Genomic DNA, 17123 nt, shown 5'->3' with positions numbered 1-17123 from the left:
GGTGTTTCACCAAATTTCATTCCTTCAGGGTCCTGGATTTTGAACACATTCTGTAAGTTAGCCCATTGGAGAAACCCTGATTCAAAAATTGCTGCCTTATGATGCACCGTTTTGCCCAATTAAAGGTCATGATGAAAGTTTTAGTAGCATATAGATAAACATTGCAATCTTGTACAGGTTTATTGGGAAATAAATTCTATAGAACTCATAAGCCTTAGTTCCCAGGTGACCAAGTTTGTGTAATTATTTTTCAGTATCTACTGAGTTACTGACCTAATGGAGATTCTTGCTAGCTTTTTAATTCATCAGTTGTAACTAAACTTTTCAGTATCATATCATTTCTCCAATTTAAGTATACTATTTCATTTCCTGCTTGCTAATTTTGAACCCACTGCCAATTTCTTTCTTTCTTTCTTTTTACAGGAAATGATAATCTTTCTTAAATGAAGGATAAGTTTGATATTTCCAAATTTTCCCAAATTGCAAACTATTGAGAGGGCTGTAAAGCGATCTATAAGTCTAAGTGCTATTGCTACCTATCTATGTATCTATCTATCTACCCATCCCTCCATCCCTCCAATTAACTAAACTTACCAAACTAGAACAGCTTTAAACTTAAAATATTTCATATTATATATAAAGTAAAACTATATGATATCAATGTACTGCTATGAATTAATTTATCAAAGTTAGTAAAGTCCACCTTCTATTCATCTAAATCATTAATGGTAAATGTAACTTGATTGGTAAAGAAGACATTAGTATTCTTACCATAGTGAGACATTTAGACATTATTTCTGACATGTATTTTTTTGTTGCTGTATCATTGATTTATCCAGTAAGCAATTTTAGGCACTATGGAGACAGCACACATAGTGAATCTTTTTATGATATCAACCGCCTCCTTTCAATATGCTTCCATTTTTTTCACACCCACCACAGATGAAAATTGTCTGCCCTCGTACCCACGCATCTTCAGCATAAATATGTTACTAAATTCTTCATGTTATTCCATTTTAGATGTCTCAAAAACAAGTTATGCAAGGCCTTCAAATGTTTTGTTTGAGATTGCCATTTTGTTCAACGGGTAAAACCGACCTGCCAAATATTCTCATTTAACTCGATACCCACACACTTCCAATTACTGTGCTAATTCACTTTCTACATTTTGTGCTTCCCCCCCCCCACAACGCTGTTAGGTATTTTGCCATGTTTTTGAGCAGTATTTTTTTTTCCTTTTTGTATTTTGTATTCTGAGGTTGTGCACAACTCTTCATACCAATCTAAATGTGTTTTATACAATTATCCTTCGCTAGGAAATAAATGAAGACCCTCATCTCAAAGTCCAGTGAACAATCCTGCTAAATCCTCAAGCATGTACGATAATACATTCCCATTCATTCAAGACGTATAAAAGAAGGCTTGCTTTAATAACCACCTAGTTGTCAGATTTTGATTTAGGAGGTCTGCCAGATAGAAGAGATGTAATGAATTTCAATGACTATTGTGTCTTGCCCAGTGATTTCTTTTCCTGAAGAAAAGAGCCCTGAAAGGAATGTTATTCCTGGATTTCATTCTTTTCATTAGATTTGTTTAAAGCTGTCAAAGCCTAACTATTAATGTACTGTGCATAAAAAGCCGTTAGAAAATCTCAGAAGACTAGACGTGATAGCTCAGAAAACATTTTGAGTTTAGCATTTTGATAAAAAGTGTTCGTTTTAAAAAATTGTCAGGTCAGACCTGGAGAAAGTATTGACTCAACCTTATGCCATATAAACCAAGTGTTATTTTAAGTCATATCAACATAGCCACAAGGTGGCAGCAAAGCAATTTATTTGAAAGCAAAGGAGGAAGGGGGAGAAAGCCTTCCTCTATTAAAAGAATGGCACAGGATCAAGAAGTATACAAAAACATTCTCCAAACTAGAGTAAGGGTGCCTTAAAGGTAAAGGTTCCCCTCACACATATGTGCTAGTCGTTCCCGACTCTAGGGGGCAGTGCTCATCTCCAAAAGAGGGGGCGGTGCTCAAAGCCGAAGAGCCAGCACTGTCCAAAGACGTCTCCGTGGTCATGTGGCTGGCATGACTAAACACCAAAGGCGCAGGAAACGCTGTTACCTTCCCACCAAAGGTGGTCCCTATTTTTCTACTTGCATTTTTTATGTGCTTTCGAACTGTTAGGTTGGCAGAAGCTGGGACAAGTAACAGGCGCTCACCCCATTACATGGCACTAGGGATTCGAACTGCTGAACTTTCGATTGACAAGCTGAGCATCTTAGCCACTGAGCCACCACATCCCTTTGCATTATAACTCTCAAAACAAGCTCACCATTTTGGAGAGAAATGGACCAATATTAACCGAAACTCTAATCAAAACTCTCTTAATTGAAACACAGCAAAATTGAGTATCTGACCAAGTTAATCTATATTATATTAAAATGGCTAAAAGTCAGATGAGAAATAAGTATACTGGCCTGAAGGGGTAGTTCCACTCTCTATTGCTGAAACTATCTGCATGATTTGGATCAGTCGATAACTTTCTGCCCATACTCTATTCAGGAGAGTTTTTAGGATATAATTAGTATGCAACCTTAAGATCTTGGAGGAGTGATAAAATTAATAATGTTCGTTTAGCCATCCTACATATTTGGCGTTGTTTCGTGGAGTGAGACCAAACTTTGCCTAAAACGCCTAGGTACTTTTGTAGAAATCAGAGATTCTCAGAATTCGCTTGGGCTTGAACTCAAAAACTTAAATCAGTTCTCTTAATTTTATAGAAATCTTTCTCCTTTTATTCGAAATTATTCACTCTCCTTCTTTTGCTGCAGTCTGAACTAAAAGTGTAGGGTAGCTAATAGCAACAATCATCGCACAACATTAGAACTTCAACTGCATAACTGGCTGCTAATTGAACCCAGCAAGGAACCCAGCCCAGACTCATTTGATTCAATCACGGTAAACCATTTGGTTTAGCGACCGTTCGAAGTTACGACGGCATCGATGGAAACTTGGACGCTTGGTAACTAGCATGTATTTATGATGGGGAGGGGGCATGTGATTGCATTTTGTGACCTTCCCAACCAGCTTCTACCAAGCAAAGTCAACAGGAGTAGCTGATTTCATTTAACAACATGATCCAACATTAACAACTGCAGATGATTTGCTTACCAACCAGGAAAAAAAGGTCATAAAACTGGCCATGACTCACTTAACAACTACCGTGCTCAACAATGGAAATTCTGGTCCCAATTGTGGCCATAAGTCAAGGACTACTTGTATTCCACTGCTGATTCCTAGAAATGCAATTTCCTTGTACATACTACATGGGCCACATTATTGCCTCCAAAATTTCTCCAAACAGAATTCCTCTTCAAAAATTGTATGTGGGGGAGATACTGACTATGTGCAAAGCCTGTTTTAGACACACCAATTTGTTATGGAGTCATTTGGCCATTTTCTGGAAGCTTCACAATCATAAGCATTTATAATATTCACACTTTTCTCTGAAAATGTAACACTGTGTAAGTTTCTAATTCAAGGGACAAACTTCTGGAAATTGCCAGACCACCCTCAAAATGGAGTGTTGGCCAGATCAATCAAGGAGACATGGAACATTCCAGAACTCTCTAAATTGTTCCGTTTCCCATAACAACAGATTTTGCAGAGATTTGTTTTCAGCCATGCTTCTCCTTCACCTGCTAGGTGCCGACTGTATGCTTTCTTTCACTTCCTTCTTCCGTACACATATATTGCTGCCTTCTGAGAAAGGAAGGATATCAGTGGGATTAACTATGGTGTGAAAAAGAGAAATATGCTGGAGTAGGAATCTGCTGGGTATAGGGAGGAATCAAATATTCAATTCCCAGAGCAAGCCTTTTTCCCTAGACAGTCATTGTGGCTCCCTGGTCCTCATTAAACAGAATATACCCCGCCCCACAGAAATGTGACTGTGTACACTGTTTAATCTATTCCCTTAAGGACACTTCTGAGATACCTTGTGTAACTATGGAAACCACTACCTGTTTGCTGCTTATAACAGCCAACTATGATCACACAAAGTTGCTACAAGAGGAAAGCTGCCTCTACAGGATTAAAAAAAAAACCAATAATCTGTGGTAAAAAGCATTATTGTTAGAGGGCTCAGTATTCCTTCCATGAAGTTCACAAACTGTTGAGGTTCTGGGACCACTGCTACACATCAAGTTAGTTCCCACCCTTTAGATATTGTAAGGATTTGTGACACTACAATTATTTTATTTGTTTGTTAAATCTATATGCCATCCATCTTACTACCCAGAGCTATTCTGGGCCACTTGCAACACCTTGTAAGTACAGTTATAAGGGCATACCATAGTTCCACTAGGGAATTCACAAAAGTCAGGAGAAACTCATTTGAATTCACTGCAATTATTTGCATATTTACAACACTATAAACTTGTTAATGAGAGCCAATCCCTCAGTTATTAAAACAGACCTACATTGTTTTCCTGTTAATCTTTTAACCTCCTATTCGCTTTTAACTTTGCTGTGACATATTTTATTTTGTTGCATTCTGTAACACACTTGACGGATTGACAATAGGATGTAAACATATAATATATGCATGCATATTGATCAACTGGGTTCACCTGAAGTCATCAAGAATGGTTCATTAAATAAACCTTATGTAGGTTCATAAAACACATTAAGCCATAAACCATGGTTTGCAAACCAGAATAACTGAAATTTGCCCAATACACTGTATGTAATTAAACCTTCCCCATTATGGCTTAGTTCAATGTAGGAAGCTGATCATTATGAGAAACATTTTTCTTTCCTACATGACATCATTGTAGGCCTTTCATTTTTTTAAAAAAATTGTATTAATAGAGTTTAAATGGATAATAAGAAATACACTCAAAGAAAGAAAAAATATAGCAAGGTAAATTGAAAAAGAAAAGAAAAAAAGATGGAAAAAAAAAGAAATTAAAAATACTGAAACTAGATAGATAGATGGATGGATGGACAGGCAGACAGACAGACAGACAGACAGAAATATGAGTTTCAATATCCCAGTCAGCAATTATACATACATTCCTAATTAAACCAGTGTCTTCATTATAATTCTCTTCTTTCTATAACCTATTCTTCCTAATCATCAGGAATATAAATCAAAGTCATTTTCTTTCTCATGCAAAAAGTCCATAAAAGGGTTTCCAGTCATTGGTGAATTTTAACGATGATCTTTCCCTACACTAGGCCTTTCATGACGACTATAGCTCATTCATCTGGAAGTAAGATCTATCGGGCTCCATCATAGAGAGTCTAACTTTCCTTCATCCACAATTCTTTTCGGTACCCAACAGAGTTCTCAAGACTGTAACAAAACAACAGTTGCAATGGATCTATCCTTCATTATCCTATATTGGGGTGAGCACCCTGAAGATTTTCAGCTATTGCCAAATACCAATGCCCGCCACTCTGATTATAATTGGGACTAACATAATCTAGAGATTTCTTAACAGACTCCTCACCCCTTGCAATATAAGAAATACTAAGTCAAAATCCAGAAAAGGCATTTCAACTGAGATCTAGAAAGCTTTATTTTTTCAGTTTATAACCAAACATGCAATGTTGGTTTCACTCACTCTTGTGTCCAAGTGGCCCTGGCTTTATGTGTGCTTTTAAGTAACATGTTGGAGGCTTTCCAGGGAGTTATGTAAATAGCTGCAGACATTTTTACTTCTCCCCACCCCCAATAAAAAAGAGCAAAAATCCTCCTGTAGGCCAAACTCTACCTGGCATGTCACAGGTGTTGTTCCCACAGGCAGTACACAGGTTCATAGTTCAAAAAAGACAAGAGGCCGTATGTCTAATATGAGCAGGCAAAAACCTACGTGCTTTGCAATTGCAGTCCAGGTTGAATCAAGACCGTACCAACAATAACAGCTTTACTTCCTTGCTTTCCTAGACCTAGATGATTCTTCCTAATTCCTAAATGGGCAACCATAGCAGGATCAAAAGAAATGGATTAAATTGTTTTCATAATCTTTCTATCAGTCCTAATGACACTTCCACTATCACCATCATCATCATTACTTCACAAATCCTTGCTGCAATCAGAGGTGGTATTCAGCCGGTTTGAGTGAACCGGTAGTGGCAATCTGCCCCGGTGCTATGCTGTCCTATTTAGACAAGTTTTCTAAGCCGCGCACATGCATGCAAGCTGCATTTTTGGTGTGCGGCGAACTGGTGGTAAAATTATATGAAACCCACCTCTGGCTACAATCCCGAACGGAGGCTGGGTTTGGGTCAACCCAACAGCTAGGCTCAATTGGATTTGACAGTTTGTGACTTGGTGTGCTGGGGAAACTGAAAGTTTGCCTCTGCAAACTATGTTATCCCATTAAATCGCACTATGATTTTATTTATTTTAAAACAGGGCTGTATACCATTAACCCAGACTTAGGGAACTGTACGATCCAATCAATGAAAGCTGTATTACTTCTTATATGCAGCTTTTAACTGTACGTGCACGCCTCGTTTACTGACTAGGTCATTAAGCTAAATGGTCACAAAGTGAACATGTGACACACACGGTGTGTGCAGGTGTGTGCATGTGTGTGAAAATCAGAGTTTGCTACTGTCTCATTCAGATAAGGTTTTCTCATCCAGCTACACTACCATTAATCTCACTGCAATGTGCGTTGCTGTCAAGGCATACACATTTTGGCTGTAAATGTGCACATTGGTTGGAAAACGAATCTTTTATTACCATGGTATTTACAAATGGTTCTCACTAAAGGAAGAGTGGGTATACATGGAAAACTGGGTTAATAAGTAGGAACCTGTTTTTCTTCTAAGTCATTCAGGGCAGTGCCAATATAGCCCTTGATGTTAGGTTTGAGCAAGAATTACTTAATGATGCAGCCATCTAAGTGTGTATAAGTTTTCCCCAAATCTTCCTATGTGCCACATCTTGACAGCTTTCCTATGGTTGGTGTTCTGGCACTGTTCTGTACAGGCAATATGAAAGGGGACTATGCAGTGCTCTGTATTGTACACATCACATTTTGGGCAATCCGATTAGAAAGAAAAACACGGGAATGTTATTAGATGCTTAGCAACAGATCACAAGACAAGGATTACTTACTGCCAATGTGTTATCGCCAACATTTGAGGCTATGAGCCCTTCAATTGTGCCATATTCTGCGTCCCTTGAATTCAGTCTTTCCATATGGCGCTGCCGAATCTTTCTGATGATCAGCACTGCTGCTGCCGAAAATACGATCAGCACCATAACGGGAGCCAGTATGAAAATGACAAGCGTTTCCATGGTGTAACCCACGGCTTCCCCTTGAGATGGATGCCCTTCACAAAGAGATCAACATCAAAAATACGATTAGGCAAAAGCTTGATTGAGATGGCTTTGAGAAACATGGTCTAAGACAAGGGTGTCAAACTCAAGGTCCGGGGGCCGGATATGGCCCACGGGGTGCTTAGATCTGGCTCGCAAGGCTCACAAGGCCACTCTAGAAAAAGCAAAGGACCAGCCTATGGTACCTCTGCCAGTGAAAAAAGAGCTCTGCAGGTGGCACTCCCGAGCTCTGTTTTCACTGGCAGAAGGTTGCAGGAGGCCGTCACAGCCAAAAAGAGAGCTCAGGAGCCCACCACAGGCGCCCCGACACAACTGACGTTGAGCTAGCCACGCCGACCCTGGCCCCCCAAGATCAAACACAATCCTGATGCGGCCCTCAATGAAATTGAGTTGGACACCCCTGGTCTAAGAGCAAGACAAACTAACAATAATGAAAAAAGATGGTAGACGAAGCTACTATTTTTATATTCCAGTTGTATATTGCTCTCAGACACACGTGGTCATGTTCTAAATTTGCAACTCGGCATAATTCATCAATATATGTAAATTAGGGATTGTGACCGTTCACTCATGAATTCACAAGCCATTTATAGCAATGGGTTTTTTTCCCCCTTATCAGCCTTGTGTGGGCAGAAAGCAGGAAAGCTGCTCAAAAACTCACTTGTGCTCTGAGAAAGCATGCAGATCTTGGATCTCATCCTGTGAAGGTTGCCGAACGAACAATGAAAGACTAAACAGTAAAAGGGACTCCCTCTCTGAGGTCTCTTTTAACAAGGGAACAAAAAAGTTTCACCTTTCGTTGGTAGCTCTGCTGTTATGTTGAAGTTGCACAAGTCCCCTTGACAGCATTCCACAGCTTGATCTGAGGATGGAGGAGTTCTACATGTCATCTTCCCCTGCTCATACACTTGGAAGCAGCCTTTCTGATAAACTCTTTCTCCATTATTGATGCTCAAGGAGGAGAAGCACCTATGTCCTCTGCAGCGGACTCCGTTCACACATGACATGCCTTCACACACACATTCGTATTCGGTCATTAGTTTTAGCTTGTCGTCTGTGGGAGAAGAGGGAACGGAGGATTTTATTAAGCCACGTGCATGCACACATTCTGAATCATTTCATCAAACAATATCATCAATTTTGTGGACATTTTTGCAGAATCCATTTCTCCCTCTTGGTTCAGATATAGAGCATTAGAAATCCCTGAAAATGCAAACTGTTCAGCATTTGTGTATCCTCTGTTGAGTTTATGTTTTAAGGTTAAATTAAGCAGACACCCTGTTAAGCCAAAATGTGCTTTGTTTGGCTTTGGCTTAGCATGAGGGTAGGAAGTCAGCTGGAGGTTTGCAAACCACTATTCAGAATGTAATATATGTGCAAAACCAATGCATTTGTTTTTATTTGTTTATTTGTATCCCGCCTTTTAATATTTTTACAAATAACTCAAGGCATATCCAGCACATCTAACCCTTCCTATTTTCCCCAAAACAATAACTTTGGGAGGCTATTTGGCTGAGAGAGAGTCACTGGCCCAAAGTCACCCAGCTGGCTTTCATGGCTAATGCAGGACTTGAACTCAAGATCAACTGAAGTTTACTCAACAAGACATCCTTAATCGTACCATGATATATATGACATGTGAGCAAGGCCACTTAGGAGAGGTATCTATGCTTGCTAGATTCCTTCGTTTCAATTTTCCATCAAAAGGTATAGAATTCAGTAACAGTAAAATATCAATAGACATGGGAATATCACACAAATTCTTTCAATTTTCCTGATGCAAAAGCAAAATGCTGCATCTTATTAGACCTAATGTCTAAAATTCAGTTTCAGGTTTGATCATAAATCACAATTGTCTCTGTTCAGACAATACTCTAAACCTATGCCAAACTTGACCCCATCGTATTATATGTGAATAAAATATATATACCAGAAACAGGATGTCTACTGTAAAAATTACCATCAAAACCCAAGCTTGATTCAAACATCATACTAAGCCATAATGTATAGCTTTCTTGCTTTAGGTACAAATGCATTAAAACTTATTCAATAAACCAATATTGGACAGACAATGGTTCAATATATGTGAATCCATCCATAGATTCTAATCCTAGCTTGTCATCCATTTGCAAAACATACTGTAGACGATGCTGACATCACATCTCACCATAGTTAAGCTTCCATAAAGATGGTTCAGAACATTGTTTAAAGGAGGCCTTTGCCCAAGGATACTGGCATTTCAAACACCAAGATTCTCAGAAATCCTTGCCTCTTCTCCCTTTGTCTCCACAGTTTTGTATGGCTTTTCTGGCTACTATCAATAATGTAACTTATCAAGCTCCACGTAAGAGAGATCACGATATGCATGCGACAAATATCTTCTCAAAGGATATATTGAATTACACTTTAAAAAAATCAGGAGGAAGGGATTAAATTGATCTAAATATAATCAAGCAAACAGCATGGAGAAAGACAAAATGCATCCACCTGGCACACTTGGACTAGGACACAGAACATGCAAGATGTAGCACTAAATGACACTCCGTATCTACTCATTTACGTACATCATTGTCAAGGAAAGACAACTGTACTTGGCATATGAAGCGGAACATGAAACAAATACCTCCCAAGTAGGTCTAAAAATAAAACAACGCAGACAAATAATAGTTTGATAGTCTTTTGTGACAACCAAAATATGCTGACTCTTGAGAATCCCAGCCTTCTGGGCATCTGCTGAAAAAAATCACCCGCTTTTGTGTGAGAGGAGGGGGAAGGGCGAGAAGAGGGAGAGGGGGGAAAGGGAGGGAGGGAGGAGGAGAGGAGAGGAGAGGAGAGGGAAGGGAGGGAGGGAGGGAGGGAGGAAGGAAGGAAGGGAGGAGGAGGAGGAGAGGAGAGGAGAGGAGGGGAAGGGAGGGAGGGAGGGAGGGAGGAAGGAAGGAAGGAGGAGAGGAGAGGAGAGGAGAGGAGAGGAGAGGAGAGGAGAGGAGAGGAGAGGAGAGGAGAGAAGAGAAGAGAAGAGAAGAGAAGAGAAGAGAAGAGAAGAGAAGAGAAGAGAAGAGAAATTGTCCCATGAAATAGTGGTTTCAGGTCTTTGGGGAAGAGAGACAAAGGGAACAGGAATGTGAAGATAGATCCTGCAGCTTAGAAGTGTTCCGTTGATCCCTTAATGATCCTATACATCTGGGATTCTGGAGATATGCAAGAAATGCGTATGTACAGACTGAAACCAGTTGGTAATTAGCCAAATTATATTTTTTATCAAATAAAAGCTATGTTTGGAAACAGTGAAATTTATTCTGCAAGGTGCCTTGCTGGCAAAGCAATAGAAACTTACATATCTGCATCAATATCTATACATGTCTGTGTATTTATATATAATCAAAGCTATACAGTTTTAAACTTGAGGAAAAAGAACATATGGTTCTGAAGCAAAAACAGAGCTAATTACATAAAACAGTATCTAAAAATAATTCATGGCATGGACCCTGATTTTCAGTTCTGGCACATGCTTTATTTCCTGACTGTGATTCCATACTTTGTATTTTAAAACCACAACTCCGAAACAAATCTGATTTGTCAATAAACAATCAAAGTGCAGACCTTGGTGCTTCGTAACTCGAGGACCACCTGTATGCCAAGAGAGAATATATGTAGCTCAGGGCTGAACTGTGGAGTCCTTGGTTGTTTGCTTGTAGACATTTTGTTATTCAACTATCTAGTTGGGAAATGAAATGTCTACAAGCAAACAACCAAGCTCAGAGAACACCAAGGACTCCACAGTTCAGCCCTGAGCTACAAATATTCTCTATTGGAATACAGGTAGTCCTCGAGTTACGAATGTAATGGAGCCTGACAATTACATTCATAATCCGAGGATTCGTTGGAGTGAATCACATAAAATGAACATGAAAGCTCCCTGCTTTGACGTTCATGGAGATCTAGGGCAGGGGTGGGTTCTATTTACCTTTACTACTGGTTTGCAACGGGGCTGGGGCCACCTCTGTGAGCTTCTGCGCATGTGCAGAAGCTTCCTGATGACGTCTGGGTCAGTGGGTGGAGCCTCCCGCCAGTTTTACTACCGGTTCTTGTGAACCGGTCCAAACTGGGGGCAACCCACGACTGATCTAGGGTGCATATGTTATGTAGCAAATCTCTGTTTTTCAGAAGATTGGGAGTTTAATGGTCAAAATCCCGTACCTCTTCCATTAAGGTCCAGTTTTGGATTCTGGCAAAGTTTGCAAGCCAAGCAAAGACAGGCGTGATTTCTGAGCCTGCAGAAATTGCCCTCAGCTAATCTAAACCTGGGAGCAATGGTGGCCCAGCTGTTAAGACGCTGGGCTTGTCCGGTCGACAGTTTGAGACCCACATACCACATGATGGAGTGAACTCCCCTTACTTGCCCCAACTCTTGCCCACCTAGCAGTTCAAAAGCATGTAATTACAAGTAAATAGGTACCACTTCAGTGGGCAGGTGAACAGCGTTCTGTGCACCTTCATAGTACAGTCATGCCGGCCACATGACCACAGAAGCATCTTCGGACAACGCTGGCTCTTCAACTCTGAATCAGAGATGACCACAACCCACTAGAGTTGGACACGACTTGCAAGGGAAACTTTTTTAAAAAATCTAAACTTATTCATTTCGTTTAAAGCAGGGGTCCCCAACCCCTGGACCACACAAGTGGCATGTGCTCGTGTTCACGTGTGAAGCTCCATTTGTGCAAGCTGCAGGCACACAGGCCACCGCTTCCACAAATGGAGCTGCGCCCACGAGTGCCCACTGCTTGCGCAGGACTATCCCCTCTCCCGCCGCTTTGAGGTTCTAATAAGCATAATAAATGTGGCATTATTTCTGCCACAGCACGTTTACCGACATCCCATCAGGAACACAAATGCAAGTTCAACATGTACCGGTAACTTTCAAAATAAATGCGACCAGATAACCCTTAAGGGGCCGGTTTAGCTCACGCTGGTAAAGCCTGTTATTAAGGCTTATTAAGAACACAGTAGCCTGCAATTACTGCAGGTTCGAGCCCGGCCCAAGGTTGACTCAGCCTTCCATCCTTTATAAGGTAGGTAAAATGTAAGCCGCCCTGAGTCTTCGGAGAAGGGCGGGGTATAAATGTAAATGTAAACAAAAAAAAAAAAAAAGATACAGCCAGAGTAGCTTGAGGGCCAGAAAATCCTGGTTGCACCATCTGATGAGGGGGCTTTGATATGAATATTGAAATCTTTCCCTCCACTACTAAAAAGGCTCAGTTTACAGGATGCCAACACCTCCCCTTCAGCAGAGATGTAAAATTTCAAGAAATGCTGAAGCCATTGGGTGGGTGGGGAGGATTATCTGGAAGGTTTTGTGGAGGAACGAATGGAAATAAACCTGTGATACATTTCACAGATATAAAACCACATTACTTTGCATAATTTGTTATTACAAGTTGGCTTATTGATAAAACATGTTTGGTATATTATATTTATGAGCATAGTTTGTTCTCAGCCAATAATTATGGAGTTATTTTTTTTTTTAACATTTATATCCCACCCTTCTCCGAAGACTCAGGGCGGCTTACATTGTGTAAGGCAATAGTCTCATCCTATTTGTATATTTATATACAAAGTCAACTTATTGCCCCCCCAACAATCTGGGTCCTCATTTTACCTACCTTATAAAGGATGGAAGGCTGAGTCAACCTTGAGCCTGGTGGGACTAGAACCTGTAGTAATTGCAGGCAGCTGTGTTTAATAACAGGCTTATTAAATAAACAGGCTTATTATTGATTAGAAAGTAGCTTTAAAAGATGTTTTTAATGGAGCAATATACTGCTGAATCTGACAGAACGTAGAACATCTTTACGTCCCCTTGTTAAGAGAGGTGGACAGAGAAATGTTAATACTGTAAATGGAAATGATCATAAACATTGTAGTGATAAAGAAAAAACAAGAAGATATTCTGGATTTATCCTTCAGATTATCAGATACTGAAAGCAGTAATTTGCAGAAAAAAATAAGCACAGAAGGACTAACCAAGACTCAGAATATATACATTTTGCCCCCTGAAGCACTGCTTAATTATCTCCCCCTCTCCCCCACAAAAAAAATCTTAAATAGTTCTGCATTATCTATTATTTTTTATTATTATTATCTATTATTTCTATTATCTATCACTTTGATGCTGGTTTTGAGCTATGTATAGTTTTTCATCTTACTTACTTTCTTCATTTGGAAGACTATTCCCATAAAAGAGTTTGGGTTATGGATGTCCAAATAAAACCAATATTAGCAATATTTTATTGTCTTTCCCAGTCCATTCCCCCCCCCCCTAAAAAAACATGAACAAGCATTCTCTACAAACAGACTCTTCCCTGCTCTACCTCTCTGAGTATGCCACCCATCTTGACAAATAAACTTTTTTAAAGTTTATGGGGCAGAGGCAACAAGCCACAATTGTTCAGTCTCTAATTATCTTTCTAATAATTCAGATAATGTGGGGATTCTTGGTATTCTCTAAGCTTGGTTGTTTTCTTGCAGGCATTTCATTATCCAACTAGATAATATCATCAATGCTACAGCGGAATGAGGTTTGCTAGAAGAGAGTAGGGAGTGGCAAGCCACATTCCCTTCTAGCACTGAGGATATTTCCTAGTTAGGTAATGAAATGTTTGCAAGAAAACAACCAAGCTCAGAGAGCGCCCAGAACTCTGCAGTACAACCCTGAGCTACAAATATTCTCTTCTGCTGGTATCAAGTAATTTTGATTTTTTTTTTTTTTAAAAAAAAGAACATTTCCACGGTGTGTTCATACACCTATGAAATTTCTTTATGTGTGTAAATCATGCAAGCCTCTTCATTTTCTGGACTCCTGCTATTTTTTTTAAGCACAAGAATGGGGAACTTGCTACATCTCACTGTTGCTGAACTCCTGGTCCCTCTTGCTGTGGCTTCTGGATGTTGTTGCTCAGCAACATCAGGAAGAGCCAGGTCCTCCAGATCTGGTTTAGCAATTCACAGGTTTAAATATGTTTAACACTTTCCAGGAGAGTTGCCTGCATTTTTTTTAACTGTAAGCAGCTATTACAATGGAATTGATGGGTATTAGAAAAGGTGATTATTGATGCCTATTGATGATTATATTAATATAATGTATTTTACATTATGTAGACATCACATGATGAATTCCCCTAATCTCTTATACTATTTGAGGGTATAAATGGTTATTCTTCCTTCCTTGATCGGGATGCCTTGTGCACAGTCACTCATGCGCTCGTTACCTCTCGCTTGGATTATTGTAATGCTCTCTACATGGGGCTCCCCTTGAGGTGCACTCGGAGGCTTCAGTTAGTCCAGAATGCAGCTGCGCGGGTGATACCACGTAACACCGCTCCTGCGCAGACTGCACTGGCTACCTGTGGCCTTTCGAGTGCACTTTAAGGTTTTGGTTACTACCTTCAAAGCGCTCCATGGCTTAGGGCCTGGGTACTTACGGGACCGCCTGCTGTTACCGCATGCCTCCCACCGACCCGTACGCTCTCACAGAGAGGGACTTCTCAGGGTGCCGTCCGCCAAGCAATGTCGGCTGGCGGCCCCCAGGGGAAGGCCCTTCTCTGTGGGGGCTCCCACACTCTGGAACAAGCTTCCCCCGGGTTTACGCCAAATACCTGACCTTCGGACCTTCCGCCGCGAACTGAAGACACATCTTTTCATTCGCGTGGGGCTGGCTTAAATTTTATCGATTTTAAATTTTTTAATATTAATTTTAATGGGGTTTTAGTTTTATATATTTTAAAGTTTTTTAGGCCAATTATAAAATAAGTTTTTTAATTTGTATTTTAAATTGTATATTGTATCGTCTGTTTTTACTTTTGGCTGTACACCGCCCTGAGTCCTTCGGGAGAAGGGCGGTATAAAAATTGAATAAATAAAATAAATAAAATAAATAAATAAATAAATTCTGATTGTTTCAGTGATTTCAGATTTCAGCGATGTAAATCATGGTTCTACCACCATTGTTGCATTTTCGCAATTTCTGTATTAAAAAAATCAATGTGAACTTTGGAAAGATATAAAGGCAACTAATATGCAAAGTTGCCTTGTCAGCTTTGTGCCTCATTTCTGGACATTCATAGGCATATTTGACTTAATCCACAGCTTTTTTGAATTTGTAACTCTCTGACCAAGCTAATAATTGGCTTGATAAATATAACTTTCTGACATTACCACTGAAATTTCCATATCCCTTGCCAATCTGCAGTAATATACGATTCTGAAAATATTTAATGTGTTCAAAGGACCTCAAATAGAAATTTTAAAAAATTTGTTCTTTCCATTGTGGCAACTCTTGTCCTTTTACCGTATTTCTCATAACGAAATAAATGATCATAAAACAAGATTCCTTACGTGATAATAATTTCTCCTTTTAAAAAAGAGGTCCTTTGGGTATTTCAACCTGCTTTATTGCTGACAATTTTTTATAATTTTTGTTGTCTTTTTTTTCCCTTCGTAAAAGAACACCTGGGCATAGCTTTAAGCTATATAGTATAAAACCCCTGGGTTTAATAGGCAGTCCACCTTTATTTTAATGAATCTTCTCTATGGAATTAGGCTTAAATAGCAACAGGACTTGTTCTAACATACCATCTGAACTAACAAATGCTGTACAAAATAACACAGCAGGCATTAGAAAATGTATCACTCTATCAGTCATGCTGTGACACAGTTTGCAGTACTCTGCAGTGTATTTGAATAGTGTGGCTTTCTTGCTTAAGTTTTCTATCCTGGCAAATACTTGTTTTTGATCTGCATTTATGGAAAGTGATATGTTGAAGGGAAAGAGCAAAATACAGCAGAAATATTCTGTCTAAAAGCAGTATGATTTTTATTTTTATTTATTTATTTATTTGTCAAACACAACAATATATATAAGTATAAGCATGAACTAACCATACGAATTGGATACAACCAAAGGGAACATTAGGACAGGAACAGTAGGCACGCTGGTGCTCTTATGCACGCCCCTTACACACCTCTTAGGAATGGGGTGAGGTCAACAGTAGATAGTCTTTGGTTAAAGCTTTGGGGATTTTGGGAAGAGACCACAGAGTCAGGTAGTTTATTCCAAGCATTAACAACTCTGTTACTGAAGTCATATTTCTACAATCAAGATTGGAGCAGTTCACTTTAAGTTTAAATCTATTGTGTGCTCGTGTATTGTTGTGGGTGAAGCTGAAGTAGTCTTTGACAGGAAGGACATTGTAGCAGATGATTTTATGAGTTATACTCAGGTCATGCCGAAGGCGGCGGAGTTCTAAATTTTCTAAACCCAGGATTTCAAGTCTGGTGGCATAAGGTATTTTGTTGTGATCAGAGGAGTGGAGAACTCTTCTTGTAAAATATTTCTGGACACGCTCAATTGTATTTATGTCCGAAATGAGGTGTGGGTTCCAGACAGGCAAGCTGTAATCGAGAATTGGTCTAGCAAATGTTTTGTATGCTGTGGTTAGTAGTGTAATCTTCCTGGAGAAGAAGCTACGCAAGATTAGGTTTACAATTCTTAAAGCCTTTTTTGCGATGTAGTTGCAGTGGGCTTTGGCACTTAGATCATTTGATATGAAAACTCCAAGGTCTTTGACGGAGTGAGGGTCATCTACAAGGTCATGTCCATCAAGCTTGTATTTAGTGTTCTGATTCTTTTTTCCAATGTGTAAAACAGAGCATTTGCTGGTTGAGATTTGGAGTTGCCAAATTTTTGACCATTCCGACCCAAGTCAAGGT

The 17123-nt window shown here is 39.6% G+C and overlaps 1 protein-coding gene across 3 annotated transcripts in view; it reads right to left on the bottom strand.

Moving 5' to 3' along the window:
• Positions 1-17123, bottom strand: part of ACVR1 (activin A receptor type 1) — a 97713-nt gene that overhangs the window by 21482 nt on the left and 59108 nt on the right. For all 3 annotated transcript variants that reach the window (XM_058192403.1, XM_058192382.1, XM_058192392.1), the window contains 2 exons: positions 8149-8409; positions 7131-7348 (listed from right to left, as the gene is read on the bottom strand). In XM_058192403.1, coding sequence (XP_058048386.1) covers positions 7131-7348; positions 8149-8409 — 479 coding nt within the window. The remainder of the gene's footprint in view (positions 1-7130; positions 7349-8148; positions 8410-17123) is intronic.

The sequence above is a fragment of the Ahaetulla prasina genome, chromosome 1 (genome assembly GCF_028640845.1).
Source record: "Ahaetulla prasina isolate Xishuangbanna chromosome 1, ASM2864084v1, whole genome shotgun sequence".
Lineage (NCBI taxonomy): Eukaryota > Metazoa > Chordata > Lepidosauria > Squamata > Colubridae > Ahaetulla > Ahaetulla prasina.
The sequence above is the reverse complement of the archived record's forward strand: the minus strand, read 5'-3'. Positions and strand labels throughout refer to the sequence as shown.